Genomic DNA, 18,411 nt, shown 5'->3' with positions numbered 1-18,411 from the left:
TACTATATTTAATGCATTCTAATACTTGTCAAAGCCTAACGACAGCCTGAGTTTCAGTGGGATCCCGTTTCTAATGAGTCTGATATAAACTGTTCTATCTTGAATGTGGATGATAGTGTGATGATTTAGATATTGGCTAAATTTATACTGCCAGCAGATCAAATACTTTGACAGATTTCCCCAACTAATACTTGTAATATGACACATTTAAAGCTGTAACTGACAGCCTCCTGCTGTAGGAGGAGACAGGTTGTCTCTCTTCCACCTCTACCTCGCAGTGACACCATGAAATGATGAAAAAAAGCGTAGTAGATGAAAGGCTGTGTTGGGCTCCCTGAGGTGCCAGTGACATTTCACCCACCTAGTCAGAAGCTCTTCCTGTTTAGTATCATTAAGACAACCTCAGAGTACTGACTACCATATAAAGTAAAGACACCAGGGCTTGTGATATTAAATGATATGACATTTTTGAAATTCCTACTCCAAACTAGAGAAAAATGTGGGCTCTTTTACAGCTCAACCAGTACTAAGCTTTCTGCCAGACCCATGAGATCCCCCTCTCACCTCAGCATTGTTGAAGGACTCCCCCAATGAGATGCTGTCACTGAAGAGGAAGCTGTCTTCAGTCAAGGTGGAGGTTGCATCTCGATCCCCGGAGCTCCCTGGGAAAGGCTTAGAAGTCTCCAGGGGTGACGGTGTGCTGGGCATGCTACCAGGCGTTTGACTGCCGCTCTCCCCGCCCTCGTACGCCTGCAGGTGGGACAGATCCAGCATCAAGCCCCCTGATTTTCCCACTACCCAGGGCTTGACGTGGAGTTGTGGCTCAGTGGAGGCAGAGGAAGATGGTGTGTCCAGCAGCGAGATGACGTCACCGTTCTCCAGGCTGTCTACAGAGCGAGTATCACCTATGCTGAGCCGGTCATCCTCCATCCGGTCCAAGCGGCCAGAGCTGCCTGTCCGCGCCCTCCTCTCCAACGGTAGCTCCAGGCGGTTAGTGCTGCTGCCACTGGGCCGGTTCAAGTCCAGGCTACAGGTGCTGACGGTGTCAGCACTCCGCAGTGGCAATGACCCTTCACCTCGCAGGTAGAGCCGCATGAGAGTGTCCTGCCAACACTGCTGCCTTGATATCTGGACGGCAGCATCCTGTTGGGACTGTAGCAGCTGGTACACCTAAAGAAAAAGAAGGAAAAAGATTAAACTTTAACGATGCCTGCAGGGGAACTGAAGAGGTAAAGGATAAAAAGAAAAAAGAAATACTACTAATGGCCTGCATTTTTTCAGCGACAAGAAATCAATGTATTTACATTCTCTAATTGTTAGTGGCAGAGTCCGCCATTGCCGCACCTGATACAAATTTCCAATGTATGGGGGAGGGATTCATATGAAAACAATGCCTGTATGTAATCCAGTGTAACTGTTTATCATTTTATCTCGAGTAGATCAGCCTCACTGTTTACTGTTCACTCTCCTAATGCCGTATCAGTGCAGTATTAAGTTACTGCTAATGCTAACCCAACATTTTCTACTGCTGCTGCTCTACATTAAAAGCACTCAATCTGCGCTGTTCTTTACTGTGTGCAGCATGAAATCGGATCGCGGATGATGGAATAGGCCAATTACTGTCTGACATCTTCATTAAAAACAATGTGAGTTTGTTTGGCTGCACTGTAAACAGATCCACTGTTGCACAGTTGCTCTTTTGTTGTGTTTCTGATTAAGTAGTAGCTTAAGGAGTGTTTCCTGTACAAATAAACTGTACTTGCTGTTACCACCAGTAGCCACAGAATTAACCAAATCAACCAGGACTGAAATCTTAAGGAAAAATGAATGAAAAGTACCAGTAAGTATGGTTATGATTGACTGAGCATCTGCAGATTTAAGTGCAGGTGTTTTCTCACCCTCTTGCAGACAAGGAGGCGTACGCTGGGTCCGGCCCGGTGAGTCAGCTGGACCAGAGCCATTAGGTCCTTATAGTTCACTACGTGATCTGTAGATTTTAGACACAAACACAAAAACACACATATTTACATTTCTGCAACTGTATATAGTATTGATTGGGGCTTCCTAATGCTATTCCCTGGTCTGTTCCTAATGACAAACAGGGGAGCAATTCTGTTCATTGACTCCGACATAAAGCCTGGGCTCCATCGATCTGTCCAAAGTATTGGTCAGACACTTTCTCAGCCTTTCTACAACGGTGTTCACCCTTCAACTCCACAGTATACTGTGTGCAGGACTGGAGTTGAATTAAGCTTAATCCACATTGCTTCTCTGTTTAGAGAAAACAAATAATAAGTACTGGCTTGATGCTCTATGAGCACTCATGTAATTGATTCCATTAATTTTTGAGCGATCATTTAAAAGCACTGGCCTTGATGGACAGCAAAGAATGAAATAGTATGACTGAAATAAAAACACTTCTTTACTGACAGCTAGTTATGTATATCTACACAAACAGATAAACAGAATGGTGTTAAATTATTAAAAAAGGAAAAGCTGACCTGTGTGGAGGACCTGGTTGAGGAGACATCGGATCAGGGTTGGAGTGATGTGAAGTTCCGAGAAGAGCAGCGACAGACCGGCGTATCCTGCCTCCCTCAGCCGCAAACGCTGTTTATTCTTCTCATAGACACGGTCGTAGCGCAACATGCGTTCAAACAACTGCACAGAGGTGAGGAGAGATCAGTTATTTCCACTGCAAAAATATGGTCACAGTTTAAAAATAATACAAGTAATGACTCTGCTTGTCTAACACACTTCTTGACAAAAACCTTATTTCTGTTTTAGCACTGTTAAGAGAAAGATTTGTGGAATTCAGTGAATTCTACACATTTTACAAGAGGCATTTGGTTAGTATTTGCTTCCCAGGTGTAGTTGGCTATAACCCACCTTGAAGACAAGCTCTCGGAGTCGGTCTGAGTGTTTGTTATTGAGCAGAAGAGCGTAACAAGAGTCGGCCGCCCCGGGCTCATAAAGGAGCAAGAAGAGCTGGTCCCTGGATTGACTGCTCTGGAGGAGGCTAATCAACAATTCCAGCAGCCCACAGAGCTGCAAAACACACAACAAAAATGGGATTAATCACCTATAAGAAGGTACAGTAGTGACCTTTAGACAGCACTCCCACCATTTTTTCACTCTTGTGTAGTCAAAGTTGCTTGTTTTGACAGATTTCAGCGTAATTTTGATAAAAAGATCATAGCACTAAAAGATAGCAGAAAAATGTATGCATCTTTAACCATGAACTGGGAGCTGTGGACAAAGCAAATCTGATATTGGAATCAGTTGTTTAATGGTGTTAAAAGTGTGGCAGCGTTCATTTGGAACCAAAACAATTTGCATGCTCGTGTTGCAAAATTTATATTTGTACAACAAATGCAATTTTAAGACAACATTGAACGAGAATTTTTCACAGTATATATTTTAAGTATTTCAAGATAATCTATTAAGCTTTTGAAGACTCCGAATGGATAAATTGTATGAGAGAGCTGGCAGATGCCTAGCAGTGGAGGAGGATCATGCGATTATATTGACCATATGTTCATAGAAGGTGATGTAAGCTCCCACATTTAGTACTGCAGTGTAAGAGGATATGCAAAGTGACAGACAAAATGAAAAACAAGCCGGGACTAAAAAAGGAAGAGAGGTGGAGTGAAGGTGTGACAAGAGGAGGAAATGGATTTCACAAAATAGGTGACAGAAACCGAGTCCTGTGAAAAGTTTATCCGGCGGGTGCATGAGCTTAAGACAGACGGCTTCATAGACAGACAAGTATTTAAGCGGTCTGTCTCTGCCATACCGCACTGATGGGTATTGTTGGAGAAACCTTCCCCGATTTTTCTGCTTACAGAGAGAAAAAATGTTTAAAAATAATGCAGAGGGAGTGAGAGAGAAGCCGGCAAAACAGCTGCCAGGCGGGAAATGAGCCGGCAGCTTCCTGTGCAGGCATCGCTGCAGTAATTCTCATGGGGAAACAGAAAATCCTGTAATGAGGTTCATCATATTTCACGATGAACTCTTCAAATGGCAAGAAGTGGTTGGCAGTAACCCGTTTTACAATAAAAGGGTCAGCTGGCAAACATACACTAATAATAACTTGACCTACTCCAAATTTCTTAGATGTTGGCACGACACACCTTAAGCTGCTGACGGACTCCCCGTGAGGTTAAAAATGAATTAAACTTTTGTTCATAGTGAATGTTGCACTCTGTTTATGTGCTTTAGGGGTATTCTGGTCTTAATTGGGGACAATCTTAACTGCAGTCTGATCTAGTACAACAAGAAGTTTTATGTCAAGATTTAAGCTTGGCGTTTTCTTTCTGCAGGCACTGTGGTGCATCTTCTACTAAAATACTCATTTTTTCCTTTCACAAAACAGGTTTATTTAAAGAACTTTTAAGTGCATTATTGTTCTGAGTCCCCCCCACCATCTCTCCCCCCTCACCTGCTCCTCGTCCCCGATAGCAGCCATGTATCCCAGAATGCTGTGCATCTCCTCCTGTGACATGCCCTTGCCGATGTAGTACTTGATGAGGCCACAGAGAGATGCCCGGATGGTACGAATGTCATCTTCGCTAAGGTCACTCTCTTTATTACTGTTCTTCCTAAAGTACAGAGCAGAGCATGATGTTTTGAATTGAAGAGACTAGAGACTAGTATTGGGAAAAACTATATTAGGTGGGAAATGGAGTCTCACCCATAATAGAGGCGTATTGTGTCCAAAAGGAATTGAACTCCATATCTTTTACGGAACTGCTTCCTGTTGTCTTTGATGACGGTGGACATGTACTGGATATGACCTTCATTGGAAGTAAACAAACAAGAGCACAACTCAGAACTGGGACATACTCTTATTTGCTCTATTCTTAATAACTATTTAACTCAACAGCATCCTTTTCATTGATGCTATTACCAATTCTTATTTAATCTGATCTCACCTTTGCAGAAGAACAGTGAAAATATAATTACACACACTCTCAAACATGCAAACATAAATACTGTACATAAATATAGATCTCACCTATGCGTAAAGGGAAGTCTCCTTTGTTCCAGATGTTGAAGTTGAACAGTAGATGTGTGTGAAGCTGCTGCAGCAGAGCCTGGTTCTTCTCATATGTCACCTGCTCTATCAGCAGCTGCATAGCAACCAGCACGCTGACGTCCACATGACCCGCTGGCAGCTAAACACAAACAAACAATATATTGTATTCACATAACTATGAGTTCAACTTTACAGGCACACATGCAAAGGGGGGAGAATACACAGATGATCTGAAAATGTGAGTTTTAAGAAACAAAGAGACAGGTGAAACAGGTGCAATTCTGTCACATTAACACTAATGAGCACTACTGACGAACAATTATCAAGCAACATCACCCCTAACACCGTCTACACAATGCAAATAAGGGACTTGTTGGAATGGGGAAACACATAAGTGGTTTATTTGAACACTCACCATTTACAGGGTGTGGTTGCTTTGCCCAGAGCAATTATTACCGCATCTAAGACACTTTCTTTAATCTGGGTCTCTGTGGAGGTTTTTACTTTCCCATGGTTTAAAAGCTGATTCAGAGGTATTTCCACCCCCCACCCCCCCCAATAAACAAATAAATACTGAGGCACTTGGGCCAAGAAGATTGGACAAAAGATACAAAAGGAGAGGCAGAAGAAAGAGAGCTGAGGAAGCAAGAATGAGCAATCGAGGGAAATAGAGCGATACAAAGGAAAGACAAACACAGACACACAGAACAAACACATAGATGAACATACAGACGGGGACAAAAGCCATCTGAGGCGAATTAATTTACTTGGTGAGGTCCGTTCATGATTCTCACACCGTTTTGTATCCGGGCCTCGCACAAAAAAACTGAAGTCAGTAAGAGATTCTTAATTCTTCCGCTGCAGAACCTCTTGAAGTAAAACTAATCCAGCTTGAATAGGGTGAAAAACACAAGAGGTTTATTCTAAGTCCTTTTTGCATGGGCTAGTATTATGGGGGGATACTGTGTAATTAATTCATTTTGTGAAATGCATTCCATCGGTAGGAAATGGCCAGACACTGTTTGTCAAGAACCACACCTCTGCCGAATCATATACCCCACCCCACAATTTGCTAAGAGGCATAGAATTTATGTTTTTGGTGCAAGTTGTGTTTTGTGGTCTTCAAGTATGAATTGAAAATATTATTTCATATTCATATTTTCATTTCAGACTGGCCTGCTATCAAGAAATGTATGATTTATGAACTTAATCATTTGCAGATCTTTAGTTAATAGTCTCCTCCTGTGCACTGCGCCCATTATTCCTGTCTACGCCCTGACACCCTGGTAATATCAGTCGTGTGCTGGTTTAGGCTTAAACAGAGACCTTCTGTAGCAGGGCTCCCAGTGTGCCGAGACCATGCGAGTGGAGCAGGTTCTCCTGGTTGATTAGGTGTCTCTGCAGGAAATGTTTCAGCACCAGCAGTAAGGTGGCCACCAGATTCTTCTCCAGGCGTGCCTCTGAAATAGAATGTGAGAAGATACATTTGTTTCCACATGCTGCTTATTAACACAGTGCCCCGACTTCACAGTTCAGTGGAGAGTAAGGAGAAATTGGGGGAGGAGGGGGGAGTAATTTTGGAGGTTGTGGCAGAACAGACCTGAAGCTCTGTTGGATGGGAGAATCACCCAATCTCCATCAGCTGGTGTGGTCACATCAGGAGTGATGAAATCTGACCCAGCTGCAGGATCAATGGCCTGTTGATCGGGGGTCATCAGAGATAACTGCTCCAGTATAGGGATAAGCACTTGCAGGCCGCCCACACAGTTGATCATATCCTGCCAAAGACAGAACGGCAACACATATTAATACACATTCATGTAAGAGAGGTCGGCATGTAGCGGGTGCTCTTAAAGGTATAGAAAAATCAAGTGTGCAAAGGTCACATTAGAGTCCTTGCGATATTCCTCGGAGCACAGAACAAATGTGACAGCATGAGTAGGATGTTCCTCCCACCTTGATATCCCAGTTGACGACTTTGTTCCCAGTCAAGCGTCCATGCAGCATGTTGGGGGACAGATCGAGGCAGATGGGGTTCCTACACGCCTGTTGATAAAATAACCGTGTTTAGGGAACAACTGGTAGATTTCCTGGACTGTGGTAAGAATATCATTTTATCTGGATAAAATCATTCCTTAATTTATGGTGACTACATTTGAAAGCAGTAGCCAGATTTCCCCACTCTGACACACAGAGAGCTGAAGCAACCTATGTGGCTGATTTTAAAGCTTTAAGAAGAAATGGCTGAAACTGCAGTGGTCCAAATCACCTTGGGTGAGTAGTGTAGCAGCAATTTGGTTGAAAGGTCACCAAGTTCTGATTCCTGGGCTTTGAATGGAGAGATACAGTTTGGACCTGCATAGAAGAAAGAGTGAGAATGTAAGACAGAGAAAGAATAGAATAAAAAACATTCTTACTTTACTTTTATGTAATCTATGATCTGTATTCAGTTTCAATATCATCATTTGAATTTGAATTTGTGTTTTCTGTACTGCTTTTCATCTTTACTGTGGGATGCTGCTCATCTTATGAAATACTGTTCTATCAAACACCACGCTGCCTTCATCCCACTATACTTTTCTGTAATTTATAAATCTCTCCTCCTCTTCTATCTTTCTTCCTCCTCCTCTCACAACCTCTCTCTCTGCTTACCAGCACTACAGATGGCTTTTATGTGGTTGGGCTGTAGGGGCTCATGGAACACCATGACGCTTCCCAGTTGGCCCTGCAGCGACGTGGGGCTTCCCCACTCGCTGTCCTGGGTCCCCGCTGAGATGAGCTTAGTCACAGACTCAGGCTTTCCCCCCAGCAGTCCTCCCCACGTCTGTGGTGACAGGATCCCACCCAGCGAGGAGCGAGTGGTGGGTGTGGTGGCTGAGGAGAAGGGAGGGTCTGGGATCTGGGACGGCGGGGGAGTGGTGGTCCGGTGGCCTGCTGAGCCAATGCAGCAGGAGGTAAATGGCTGTGGGTGGATGAGAAGAGAACAAGAGTGGGAGTGAGCAGAAATAAAAACCTGCATGATGTGCATTTAAGACCCTGCTCTATCATAAACAGATAAATAAATTAGAAAGAGTAAGCGGCGGGTTACTGATGATTCCTTACAGGATTTCAGTCCAGAATATTCATTAATTTCAAACTGCGTCTTATTTAATGGCCTCATAATGCATCAGCAGTCTCTCATGGTTCATTGCTAAATTAAGCAGAATGACATTTAAGTAAATTCAACTGCAGTTACAACAGACATCTTCACATCTGTCTGTTCATCTCTGCAAAATGGTGAAAAGATAAAAACTTAGGTTATAATGTCACTTGCCAACAGCACTGGCAGGCAAACTGAATGAAAACACACACAATCTGGTTGGTTGACCACGCTGCTATGAAGTTGCTAATTTTCCATTATTAATCAAGTGAATGCAGGTCTCACCTCTGTCATGGTGGGATACTTGAGGGGGGCAGACAGTTTCTGCTGTCCATCCACATAAATGTAGACGAGACTCTGTCCGAACGGCCTCTTTCCTGGTACGTGCACCACACCGATGCTGTGCTGTAGACAGAAATTCAGTCCCAGTTTAGCTCCTTTAATAAAGATGTTAGGTTAAAATGTGTTCATCTTCTAAACATAGAGTCAGGCATCAGTGTTGCCAGACTCTGGAATATTCAGAATTTCCTATATTTTGACTTATTTGGCTAATTAAAGTATAAGTGAGTCTAAGAAAATGTTTTGGTCTATGTAAAGAGAGTCATCCAAATCATTATCATTTCAAGCAATATCATTTTCTACATGTGATGGATATTGATTCTAAATTTCAATGCTGTGTTCAGTATTTCAGTGCTGGACGAGTAGCACTACCCGTCCAGTAAATTAATGTCAATAAATGATGACATGAAACCTGACTCACCCACAGAGAGTCACAGAAGCAGTAGTCAGGCAGCATGACTGTGACATACTCCTTCTTCGTACAAACAGCCACCACCAGCACACCCGCTGAGCTGATGAAGGCTTCGAACCCCGTCCCACCCGGGGTAAAAAAGCTGTATGGGATGAAATAAAGGAAAACAGTTTTGAGCAGGTGTTGACATGTATACTTTTGACATGTTTTTCAGTTATATCTGGTTTTGCAGGACTGAGAAGTTTGGGGATTTTACAAGAAACAGAGCATGTCAGTTCCTAATAATGCTTACTTTTGTGAAGAAAATGTATAAATAATCATACAAAGAAAGCTTTATGATGAAATTTCAGATAGCAGCTGCAATAGCAACACATATTTTGATATTAAATGTATTGCTGATTACACCAAATGGTGCTGGATTCTCTATTATATTATTGTTTGTCACATTTGGTTGATATAAATAGTTGAAACACTTGCATTAACACGGATTCCCTCATCCTCCAGTCTCTCTTCTCCATTCTTTCAGTGTCAGTTCTTCTCTCCACATCCCTTTTAATCTCACCTGTAGAGCTGCTTCCTCTTGTCTTTGCTGGTTGGTCCCAGCTGGTCCTGGTCCAGTGACAACCAGGCCAGGAAGCTGAAGGCAGAGCCTGGCCAGCGCTGCACTGTAGGAACTGCAATACCAGCCATGCTAGGTGACAGATCAAAGTACTGCATGGCACTTTCCAGGCCCTGTTTGCGTACCATAGCGAGGAGGGATTTCAGGGCGGGACCCACGTAGGGGTGTGCTTGGCTAGACTCTGGAGGCCTGAGGAGGCGCAGGAGCGCCAAGAGTTCCCTGGCACTCATGGACTGGGAGCCCAGTGAGCCTACCAATCCCAATAGGCTCTCAGCGCAAGCTCTGTGTAGCCGCTGGTGACGCTCCAGGGCAGCAAGTGCTCGCATGACCATGGCAGCATTGACGCAGGTTGCGCGGGTCTGGCGGTTGAGGCAGCTGAGGCGGCGGAGCCAGTCGGCTGTAAAAAGCTGCAGCTCCGATGAGTCCAGCTCTGGGAGCCACTGGACGAGCAGCAGCAAGGGCTCCACATTACTGATGCCCAGGAGCCCCACTGAGGTGTGCTCACCCTCCACCGCCTACACACATGTTCACATAGAGAAATAAAGAACACAGCGGATTAGAGAGCCGCATTTAGTCGGTCAGGAAACAATAGGTAGTTAACAAGACATCATTCAAGCAGACCGATACCAACCATGTTCATCAGCTCTTTGAGTAAGTGTCGAGACGGCTGGCCGAGTGAGATGAGCACTTCATACAGGTGATTGTAACCAATCCTCTCCTTGAACACCTCCTGCAGGGGCAATGGGAAAAACAAATAAATTAAAATACAACTTTAAGACATCTGAGTGCTGATAACTTCTATTCAGGTCTGCAAAACATGTTATGAAGTGAACCTTGATGACAACTGTGTCAGGAAAAGATGGTCGATTTCACTTCTCAGAATTTTGTAATCTGGTTGAGCGATCTTAACTACGTCTGTAAACATCCCAAACTACAATTTCTTCTCTATCTCCATCCATCACAGCATGACATTCAGCCTTCCCAGATGAGGCAGAAGCCCATAAAATGAAGAGCTTTACAATTCAGCAGTAATTAAATAAGGAGTATATCCGTAGCATGTATTTAAATGCATTTATTTGTGATCCCTTTACCTTTGCAGCTGGTGAGTTGTGCATCACTGTTGTCAGGGCTTTGATGGTTGCGACAGCCAAGGAGTCTAGTCGCCCTTGAAACACCTGAAAGAAAATAAGACTAGTCAGTCACTCACTACAGTCAATCACTTGTTCTTTTAGCGATGAGCAGAGAATGTAATAACACATGGCTGGTCAAATCTCCTCTTATTCCAGATGAATGTTTCAGGGCAACAAGCATGCAGACAATTTAAAGCCACATTCATGTACAAGGTTTGTAAAGCTAAAATGATAATGATCAACCTTTTAAAGGCACTGAATACAACATGCATCACACTTGGAGGAATAAAAGGGAGACTTAAGCAGATGATTTGGAGTTTGAATCAATTAGTGTGTGTGTGTAAAATGTGAGTAAAATCATCAGTGATGGTTAGAACCCTGTTTGCCACTGCAGTAGGGGCCGGCATAAAAGCTTGTACTGCAGATGTTATAGTGAAGATAAGTGTTGTCTTTCTGCTCCAGGTAAAAAAAAACAATCCCTTTAAATAGCAATAGGGAGATCCGACTGGAGCAGGAAGCTCTCAGGGCTTGGTCAAGAACAAAAAAAAAAACAAAACACCCACCTCCACACACACAGACAACCACAAAGAAGTACCTCACTCTTTTTATTCACACAGACACACACACACACAAAGCATGCAACCCATAAAACACAAGCCAAACCATGACAAATAAACATAAAAACACATCTCCATCCAGCTCCGTCCTGCTCATGTCCGACATGTTCTGGGCCGCTGGACCCGTCATTAGAGTAAACATGCAGCTGTAGGCTTGGTTTATCCTACAGAGAGTCTTGGACCAGCTGGAGAGGGACTGTGGCGAAGATTAAAACACTTAGATCATCATCACTGAGTCCAGATCACCTCAAACCACTGAACTCTGTGAGATCACACACCAGGCCAATGTGATAAGCATTCCAGTGGAGCCCATAGTATACCGCAGAAAACCAGGACAATGTGGAGGGGAGGGTGGGAGAGGAAGGGAGGGAGGGAGGGGTGAGGAAACTGATCATTGCAATTAAAAAATGAAATGAAGTAGACATAGCTGTGAGGGAGACAAACAGGTCACTCCACAGCAAGATGGCAATATTGCACTGCAATGTGGGTCAATTCTCATTTTGGACTTGGGTTGTTTTTTTTTTCTTGCACCTGTATTACTGTTGATTCTCTACTGTAGTTGAACTAAATAGCTGCTTTCACTTACTAAACCTGCAGTTCTACAGGTGACCTCGCAAACGACAAAAGCTTAATGTCTAAAACATGCAGCATCTGCCACCGTATCAGGTTACAGCTGAACTACAACAAAGGCTCATTGATGTGTGTGTGTGTGTGTGTGTGTGTGTCTTCATGCGGGTTTGACCACCTGTATTCACATCATCCAGATCAATAGAGGGATTATACCTTTTAAAAGGTTCCTCTTTGAGCAGGAAAAGTACAAAGAGCGGAATAAAAGTGGGGATACTCTGAAGGGAACAGGTGACCTTTCTGTGCACATGAGATGATTTAGTGAATGAGTTCTGACTGATAAGTTAAAGACACTGCACCTTTCAGAAGGCAGTCCTTGGCAGGTAAGAGACAGCTTCATGTCTTAGAGCTTGCAACATGATAAATAGTGCCAAAGACAACAATAGCTGATAATATCGAGCAGTTTTAAGTGTGGGAAGATAAACTGTGTAGATGTAGGCATAAACTTCTTCAGATTTGGGCACCTGATTGATAAATCGATCTTTTTCAGATATTTCAACTGGTGCTTTACTAGCTGCTACATTTCATGTGATGTTCCACCAGGCCCAGAAAATAAAATACAGAGATCTATATGATGCACATTGATACAATTCTTGTACATTTGGAAACTGTCTAACACACAAACATTTGACCTGAAAATCTTGTTTTGTCAACCTCCAGTGGTTTAACTTGTGAGAGATGTCGAAGTGCACTCCAAGGTGTGTCAATACATTGTGACATCACTATTAGTTACAGGTGCAACACTCTGGACCACACCCAGAGGAGCAACAGACCTGTAACTTGCAACCACAGAAGGCAGTGAACCAATTCTTTTCAGACTGATATTAATGCTTTGATAAGTACTAGAAAAGAAAGAACCTTTACTGTATAAACCTTCTGTTAACCATTATGTTGCTTTACTTAATCTAAAAGAAAACTTTATAAAGTACTTGCACTATTGCTTGTGTGTTGCAGGGAATCAGCAGTGCAACACCTTAGTGAAAACAAGACTTACAGTAACTAGAACGCGGCTTCATTTAAAATTACACTGTGAACCTGATCTCTGGGCCTGCAATGCTCTGCTTTTGTCTTTAAACCACAAGTAGAGTATTAATGTGAAAACCTTACACGTCACAAACATGGTTAGTGTTACAGTAACAATATGTTAAATAAATAATACACACGTGACGAACAGTGTGTTTCCTGCAAGCACACTGACAATCCAATGACTAGAGCTTAGAGCTACTCAGTGGGTGGATTATTGTTTTTTTTTGTTAAAAGATAATCCAATTATAAATATTATCTGGGGCAAGGTCTTGCTGTGGAGTGGCCACATGGCTCTGGTGAGGTGAAGGTGGTGGGACGTGGCAGCAGCGGGTGAGGACAAGGGGCAGGGAGGTGGATGATGAGGGGGGGTCAGGTGATGTGGGGCTTTCTCGGCGGTACCTGAGTGTCCCTCTCTCCTGTCAGTAACCTGTTGTTGGTTATATCTTTCTGGTCCTTGTCTGCCGCCGTGCACCTAGCATTAACCAGCTGACACAAACAACAGGCAACATGTCAACATAGCATGTGGGGAGGTTGAGAGAGAGAGAGAGAGAGAGAGAAAAATGAAGACAAGGGAGAAACAGAGGATTGTGCAGGGGAGGAAAGATGAGTGAGTGGAGGATAGGGTGAGAGGTTAAAAGCCGTGACCCTCAGCGGGGGTCACTGCGTGGAGGCGTGTTGGTGGGTGATCCAGCCTTGCTGCGGGGAGGTAAACATGCAGGGTGGGCAAAATGCTCTTTCTCACTCTGAAACCTGACGTACTAAACATGACATAGAGGCTAGACCTGATCTTGACAAATAAATCTACCTATATTACATGTACAATACCTGACCTACGGTAGCTGTTTTACCAGAGACGTAAAAGAACAATCCTGATTTCTAAATTCTGGACATATTCATGTAAAATGGGTTGGTCTAAAATGAAACAACCTTCTTTAAAAGTTGTCTTTCATCAGAAAACATTTTTGCCTTTATATACAGAATAAAACACAACTACAAACGAGTAGATTAATAGCTAAAAAAGCTAATTTGATTCATGTATAGTTGTACTACACTACTACAATGTCAGTTCTTCTATTAAAGTATGAAAAAAACACATTTCAGAATTAAAAACATCTAAAAAATTTGATAGATTCCTACATAAATAAAGACTGCAGTGGGGGGAAAATGTGTATTAGGGGATGTCATAATGATATGAGATTAGAACTTAAAACAGCCTTAGGATCTTGTAGTATCAGATACAAGATATGATCAACAAATAAGTTCGGAATAATCAGGGATGCAAACAGGTAGGGGGTAAAAAAGGTGAGAACATTGCGTGGATAGAGAAAACCTGTCACAACTAGGAGGGTGTGGGGGCATGCGACCCCCGGGATATAATTTTGAAACATGTTCGCTTTACATTCTGATCTCTAGTTAGTTTTAAGTATACTTGCATCTGCCTGAAAACTAACAGGCTTTATGGGGTAAAACAACCCTACATAAAACACATAGAAGGAATCAATAGATGTGGGAGCTGAATACATGAACAAGACAAAAACAAGAAGACAACAACAAGATACAAAAGTATGTTGGAAATCTGCTTGTAGTAGCTTATTTGTTAACACTCTTCCACTATCAAGCATGTAATTGGTAAAATTCCTGAGAAGCTTACATCTAGTCTATATGCATAATTACATATGACAAGTAACATAAATGCAGAATACGTATCAAATAAACTAATTGGTGTCTGTTATTGCTGCGTAACACTTCATCTTACCCGTGTCTTGGTGTGAGGTTTGATGTAAACAGATAAGCAGCATCATGAAAACTACTGACTTAGCGCTTGTAGAATTCAAACCACTTGTCATTATGCTGTTGTTTGTTTTTTTGCTGTTGTCATGGTCACGTATGAGACGCCCCTTAAGACGGGTTTACACGAGTAGAAAGCTCCAAACCACATAATTGGAATTCTTGGAAACCAAGGATTTGTATTGCTGAAGTTAAAATGAACTATTTCTCCTCTGATCTACTTGAATCTCGTAGGTGACATATTTTGATCTCGAAACGTCGAATTTCGCTGAAAGGTGAGGAGTTTGCATCTCTGAATAATGTTCCATTTTGCCCCAGTTCTGAGCTAGAAAAATTTGCTCAGAATTATCAAACACCAGCCGTTTTCAGGTTATATTTAGAAAGGAAGACCTATGCTGTTACCTTGCTGTTCTGCAGCAGTCGTGTCAGGTGCTCAAAACAATTACTGTTGAGGAAGATGGCTTGTAGAACTGGCCTGTCTGAACACAGGAACATGTCCCTGATAGTGTCTGAGAGACAGCAGTAGGAATAGACAGAGAAGCAGACAAAGAGACAGAAACACAAAGAGACAGAGATGGAGAAAGATAGAGAGACACAGACAGAAAGAAGGGAAATAAAAGCAAAGAGAAATAAAAACAGGAAGTGGAATAAGTTACATTAGCTTGAAAAATCCTGATTCAACAAAATAGAACAGATGTTTGAAAAATCATCAATATCATCATTATAAGTGTAATTTGAGGCCTTTATCATAAATGAAGACCCTACCTAGCATGTTTACTTGCAGCGCCACAAATCGGCTCTCCCAGTGTCGGCCTAGTGTCGGCACTCGGCCCTTGGCTTGTTGCTGCTGCTGCTGTCGGGCGGCAACCACAGCCGCCGGGTCCGAGTTGAGCAGCTTGAAGTAGTTTTCCAGCACAGAGGCGATTTCCACTTGCCGCTGGTCAGAGCTGGAGGCCAGGAGGCGCTGCACCACCTCCCTCAGGCAGCCCAGAGTCAACAGCGCCTTACGGTCGGGGGCCTCGCTGTCCCAGTCCTCGCCCTCGTCTGAAGAGCAACTACCCATGGAGCAGTCAGCCAGCACCCGCATCAACACCTCCATGGTGGCTGGAGAGATGGCGAGCAGAGCATTCCTCTGCCGGAGACGGAGGGATGGAGGGTGGGAGGTTGGAGAGATAGAATGAAAGGTATAGGGGTTACTCAAAAGCAGGCACACCGCCTGGTTTCACGGGATGAGAACTCAATAACATTCATTTTTCATCACCTACCCACATTAACACACACACACACACACACACCCCTACACACATGCATCTAGTATTAAGTCAAAATTTTACTTATATATTTATTTTTGCTCATGTTGTTGTTTTGCTTGGCTTATTGTCTGGTCCTGTTGCTTCTTGCTATCGGGGTGTCAGACATGTTTTTCATCACTCATCTTGCACAAAATTTAAAAAAAAACAAACAAAAACAAATTCAACAACAGTTTTCACACTCAATAGTTTACTGCCCCCATACAGCTCCTCCTGAAATACAAATATATGTAGAGCTGAAATGATTAGTCGATTAGTCAGTCGACAGAAAATAAATCTGCAACTATTTTGATCATCAATTAATTATTTTTATGGAAGAAAATTCCCAATTCCAAACAAAAAAAGACATCTGAACATATCACCTTGGACTCTGACAAATGCAAGGGCATTTTTTTTGTAGATTCAACAAGTGAGTGTTTAATTAATTACGACATAATTAATTATTTTAAATAAATTAATAAATATTTGATACATATTTTAATATTTGATATATCATAATTATAATAATGTAATAATGCATTATTATTATTATTATTATTATTATTAAGAAGAAGAAGAAGAATGATAAGAATAATAAGAATAATTTAATAAATATTTAAAAGCCATCACTAATCTTGTCACCATTTATTTATGTGATTATTAGACTTTAACGCTCATGTCTTGTGGCCCAAGAAAGTGGAAGCCTAAACGGTCAGCTTTCATTAATAAATGAAAAGTAATCCGATCTTGGAACACTCTCCAAACACATCCACGGCCAACAAGAGGAGATAAGAGCGCAGCAGTGATCAAGGGGATCAAGCCTGTGACCTGCCAGTTAAAAGGTCTGTCTGACCTCCAGACCGTCCAGAGGCTTACCTGATCACCAGCTACTATAGCTCCAAACAGGTGCAGCAGGCAGCATTTCAGACTCTCCTTCAGGTGTTCACTTTCCTGGAAGCATTCTGGAAAGAGGACAGACACACACACACGCTACATTAGCTGAACCTATAAGCATGATGTCAGCCATGCAAATACAACCATAAAAGGAAACCACAGTTAACAGCTAACTGTTGAAGTTCCTGTATTTTCGTCCATAACCAAAACACTGATGAATGCACACAGACACACCTTTATCTTTTCCAACTCTTTCATACACACAGACACTCATGAAAGCCAAATGAAAACTGCAAAGTGGATAAGATAGGGCATTAGTGAGCACACACGCAGCAGCGCACAAACACACACAGGCATGTGGCGGTCTTGCCAGTAACCTCGGGGTCGTGGTGGTTCCAGTCATCCATTAACTCATCTGTCAACACATCCAATTGGGCAGAAGACATGTGATGTCTTGGCTCCGTGATGTCTTGTTTCCTTCATCTCAATCATGCCACGATTCTATTAAACTCTGCTATCACAAGATCACTATGAGTAGATCCACTGATGACAATATTATCGATCAATCATGTAAGATCTGCAAATTAGTAGCTGGTTTTCCAAATTAATAAAACTGAATTAAATGAACAAATTCTTTCAATATGATGAGTTGTTTTCATTGATGGAATAAATTGTGAAAATGATTTTGCCTGAAATGTCGTTGATGGGTCAAAAAAGTAAGTCTTGTATAAAATACTGATTCACTTTGAGTGTTTTTGCAAACATTAAGAACAGAGTCCTTTATCACTTATCAGGGAGAAAGGGCTAAATAAATGGATAGAGTAACTGAACTTGTTACTATCAAAATCCCACGCACACACACTCAGGTTGGGCCTTGGGTGTTATCTCTGGTGCCAAACCACAGCAGTCACACATAGTACACAAGACAGAAGGGAGTATTTGTTCAAAATGGCCGACAGCGTCGCTGAAGTGGCTTGACAGACACCATTCACTATCAGCTCATCTGAACGCCTGGCAAACAGAGCGAGGACACAAAGAGTGGATTCAGCTGAACCCAGAGATGAGAGAGGAGGCAGTGAGAGAGAGGGAGTGACGACACGAGCTCTTAGGAGATGAGAGGGGAGGGGAGGGGAGGAGAGGAGGGGAGAGGAAAGGGGAGAGGAGGAGAGGAGAGGAGAGGAGAGAAGAGAAGAGAGAGGAGCTTCCTCATCCATACCCAGGGGCTATTGAAGAATGAGATGCAAATTATGGGCCATACACAGTAAACACTGCGACTGATTTGTTTTTTTAGGACAGGTTAACTGAAAGTAAGATATACAGTTGATGCTTATGCACCAATCCAACTATTTTAATACAGTAGTTTTATATCCAGAATGAAAAATGAGAGACTTACGGTAAAAGAAGGGAACAAACTCAACAGTGAGTGGAGCTGCTTTGTACTTCTGTCTGCTCCTCTCTACTGTACCCAGCTGCTCTCTGGAGAGAAACACATA

The 18,411-nt window shown here is 42.6% G+C and overlaps 1 protein-coding gene across 3 annotated transcripts in view; it reads right to left on the bottom strand.

Annotated features, from left to right (window-relative positions):
- The window catches only part of nbeal1 (neurobeachin-like 1), a 45,722-nt gene that overhangs the window by 14,626 nt on the left and 12,685 nt on the right, over positions 1–18,411 (bottom strand). For 2 of the 3 annotated variants that reach the window (XM_067582758.1, XM_067582759.1), the window contains 22 exons: positions 18,312–18,394; positions 16,901–16,986; positions 15,501–15,867; positions 15,138–15,244; positions 13,347–13,433; positions 10,639–10,722; positions 10,179–10,277; positions 9,491–10,062; positions 8,938–9,070; positions 8,463–8,582; positions 7,691–8,000; positions 7,308–7,393; positions 6,995–7,084; positions 6,639–6,816; positions 6,365–6,498; positions 5,018–5,177; positions 4,694–4,796; positions 4,442–4,601; positions 2,890–3,048; positions 2,502–2,661; positions 1,899–1,987; positions 565–1,170 (listed from right to left, as the gene is read on the bottom strand). In XM_067582758.1, the coding sequence (XP_067438859.1) occupies positions 565–1,170; positions 1,899–1,987; positions 2,502–2,661; positions 2,890–3,048; positions 4,442–4,601; positions 4,694–4,796; positions 5,018–5,177; positions 6,365–6,498; positions 6,639–6,816; positions 6,995–7,084; positions 7,308–7,393; positions 7,691–8,000; positions 8,463–8,582; positions 8,938–9,070; positions 9,491–10,062; positions 10,179–10,277; positions 10,639–10,722; positions 13,347–13,433; positions 15,138–15,244; positions 15,501–15,867; positions 16,901–16,986; positions 18,312–18,394 (3,973 nt within the window). The remainder of the gene's footprint in view (positions 1–564; positions 1,171–1,898; positions 1,988–2,501; positions 2,662–2,889; positions 3,049–4,441; positions 4,602–4,693; positions 4,797–5,017; positions 5,178–6,364; positions 6,499–6,638; positions 6,817–6,994; positions 7,085–7,307; positions 7,394–7,690; positions 8,001–8,462; positions 8,583–8,937; positions 9,071–9,490; positions 10,063–10,178; positions 10,278–10,638; positions 10,723–13,346; positions 13,434–15,137; positions 15,245–15,500; positions 15,868–16,900; positions 16,987–18,311; positions 18,395–18,411) is intronic. The other variant, XM_067582760.1, reaches the window with a different exon arrangement.

The sequence above is a fragment of the Thunnus thynnus genome, chromosome 24, assembly GCF_963924715.1.
Source record: "Thunnus thynnus chromosome 24, fThuThy2.1, whole genome shotgun sequence".
Taxonomy (NCBI): Eukaryota; Metazoa; Chordata; class Actinopteri; order Scombriformes; family Scombridae; genus Thunnus; species Thunnus thynnus.
The sequence above is the reverse complement of the archived record's forward strand: the minus strand, read 5'-3'. Positions and strand labels throughout refer to the sequence as shown.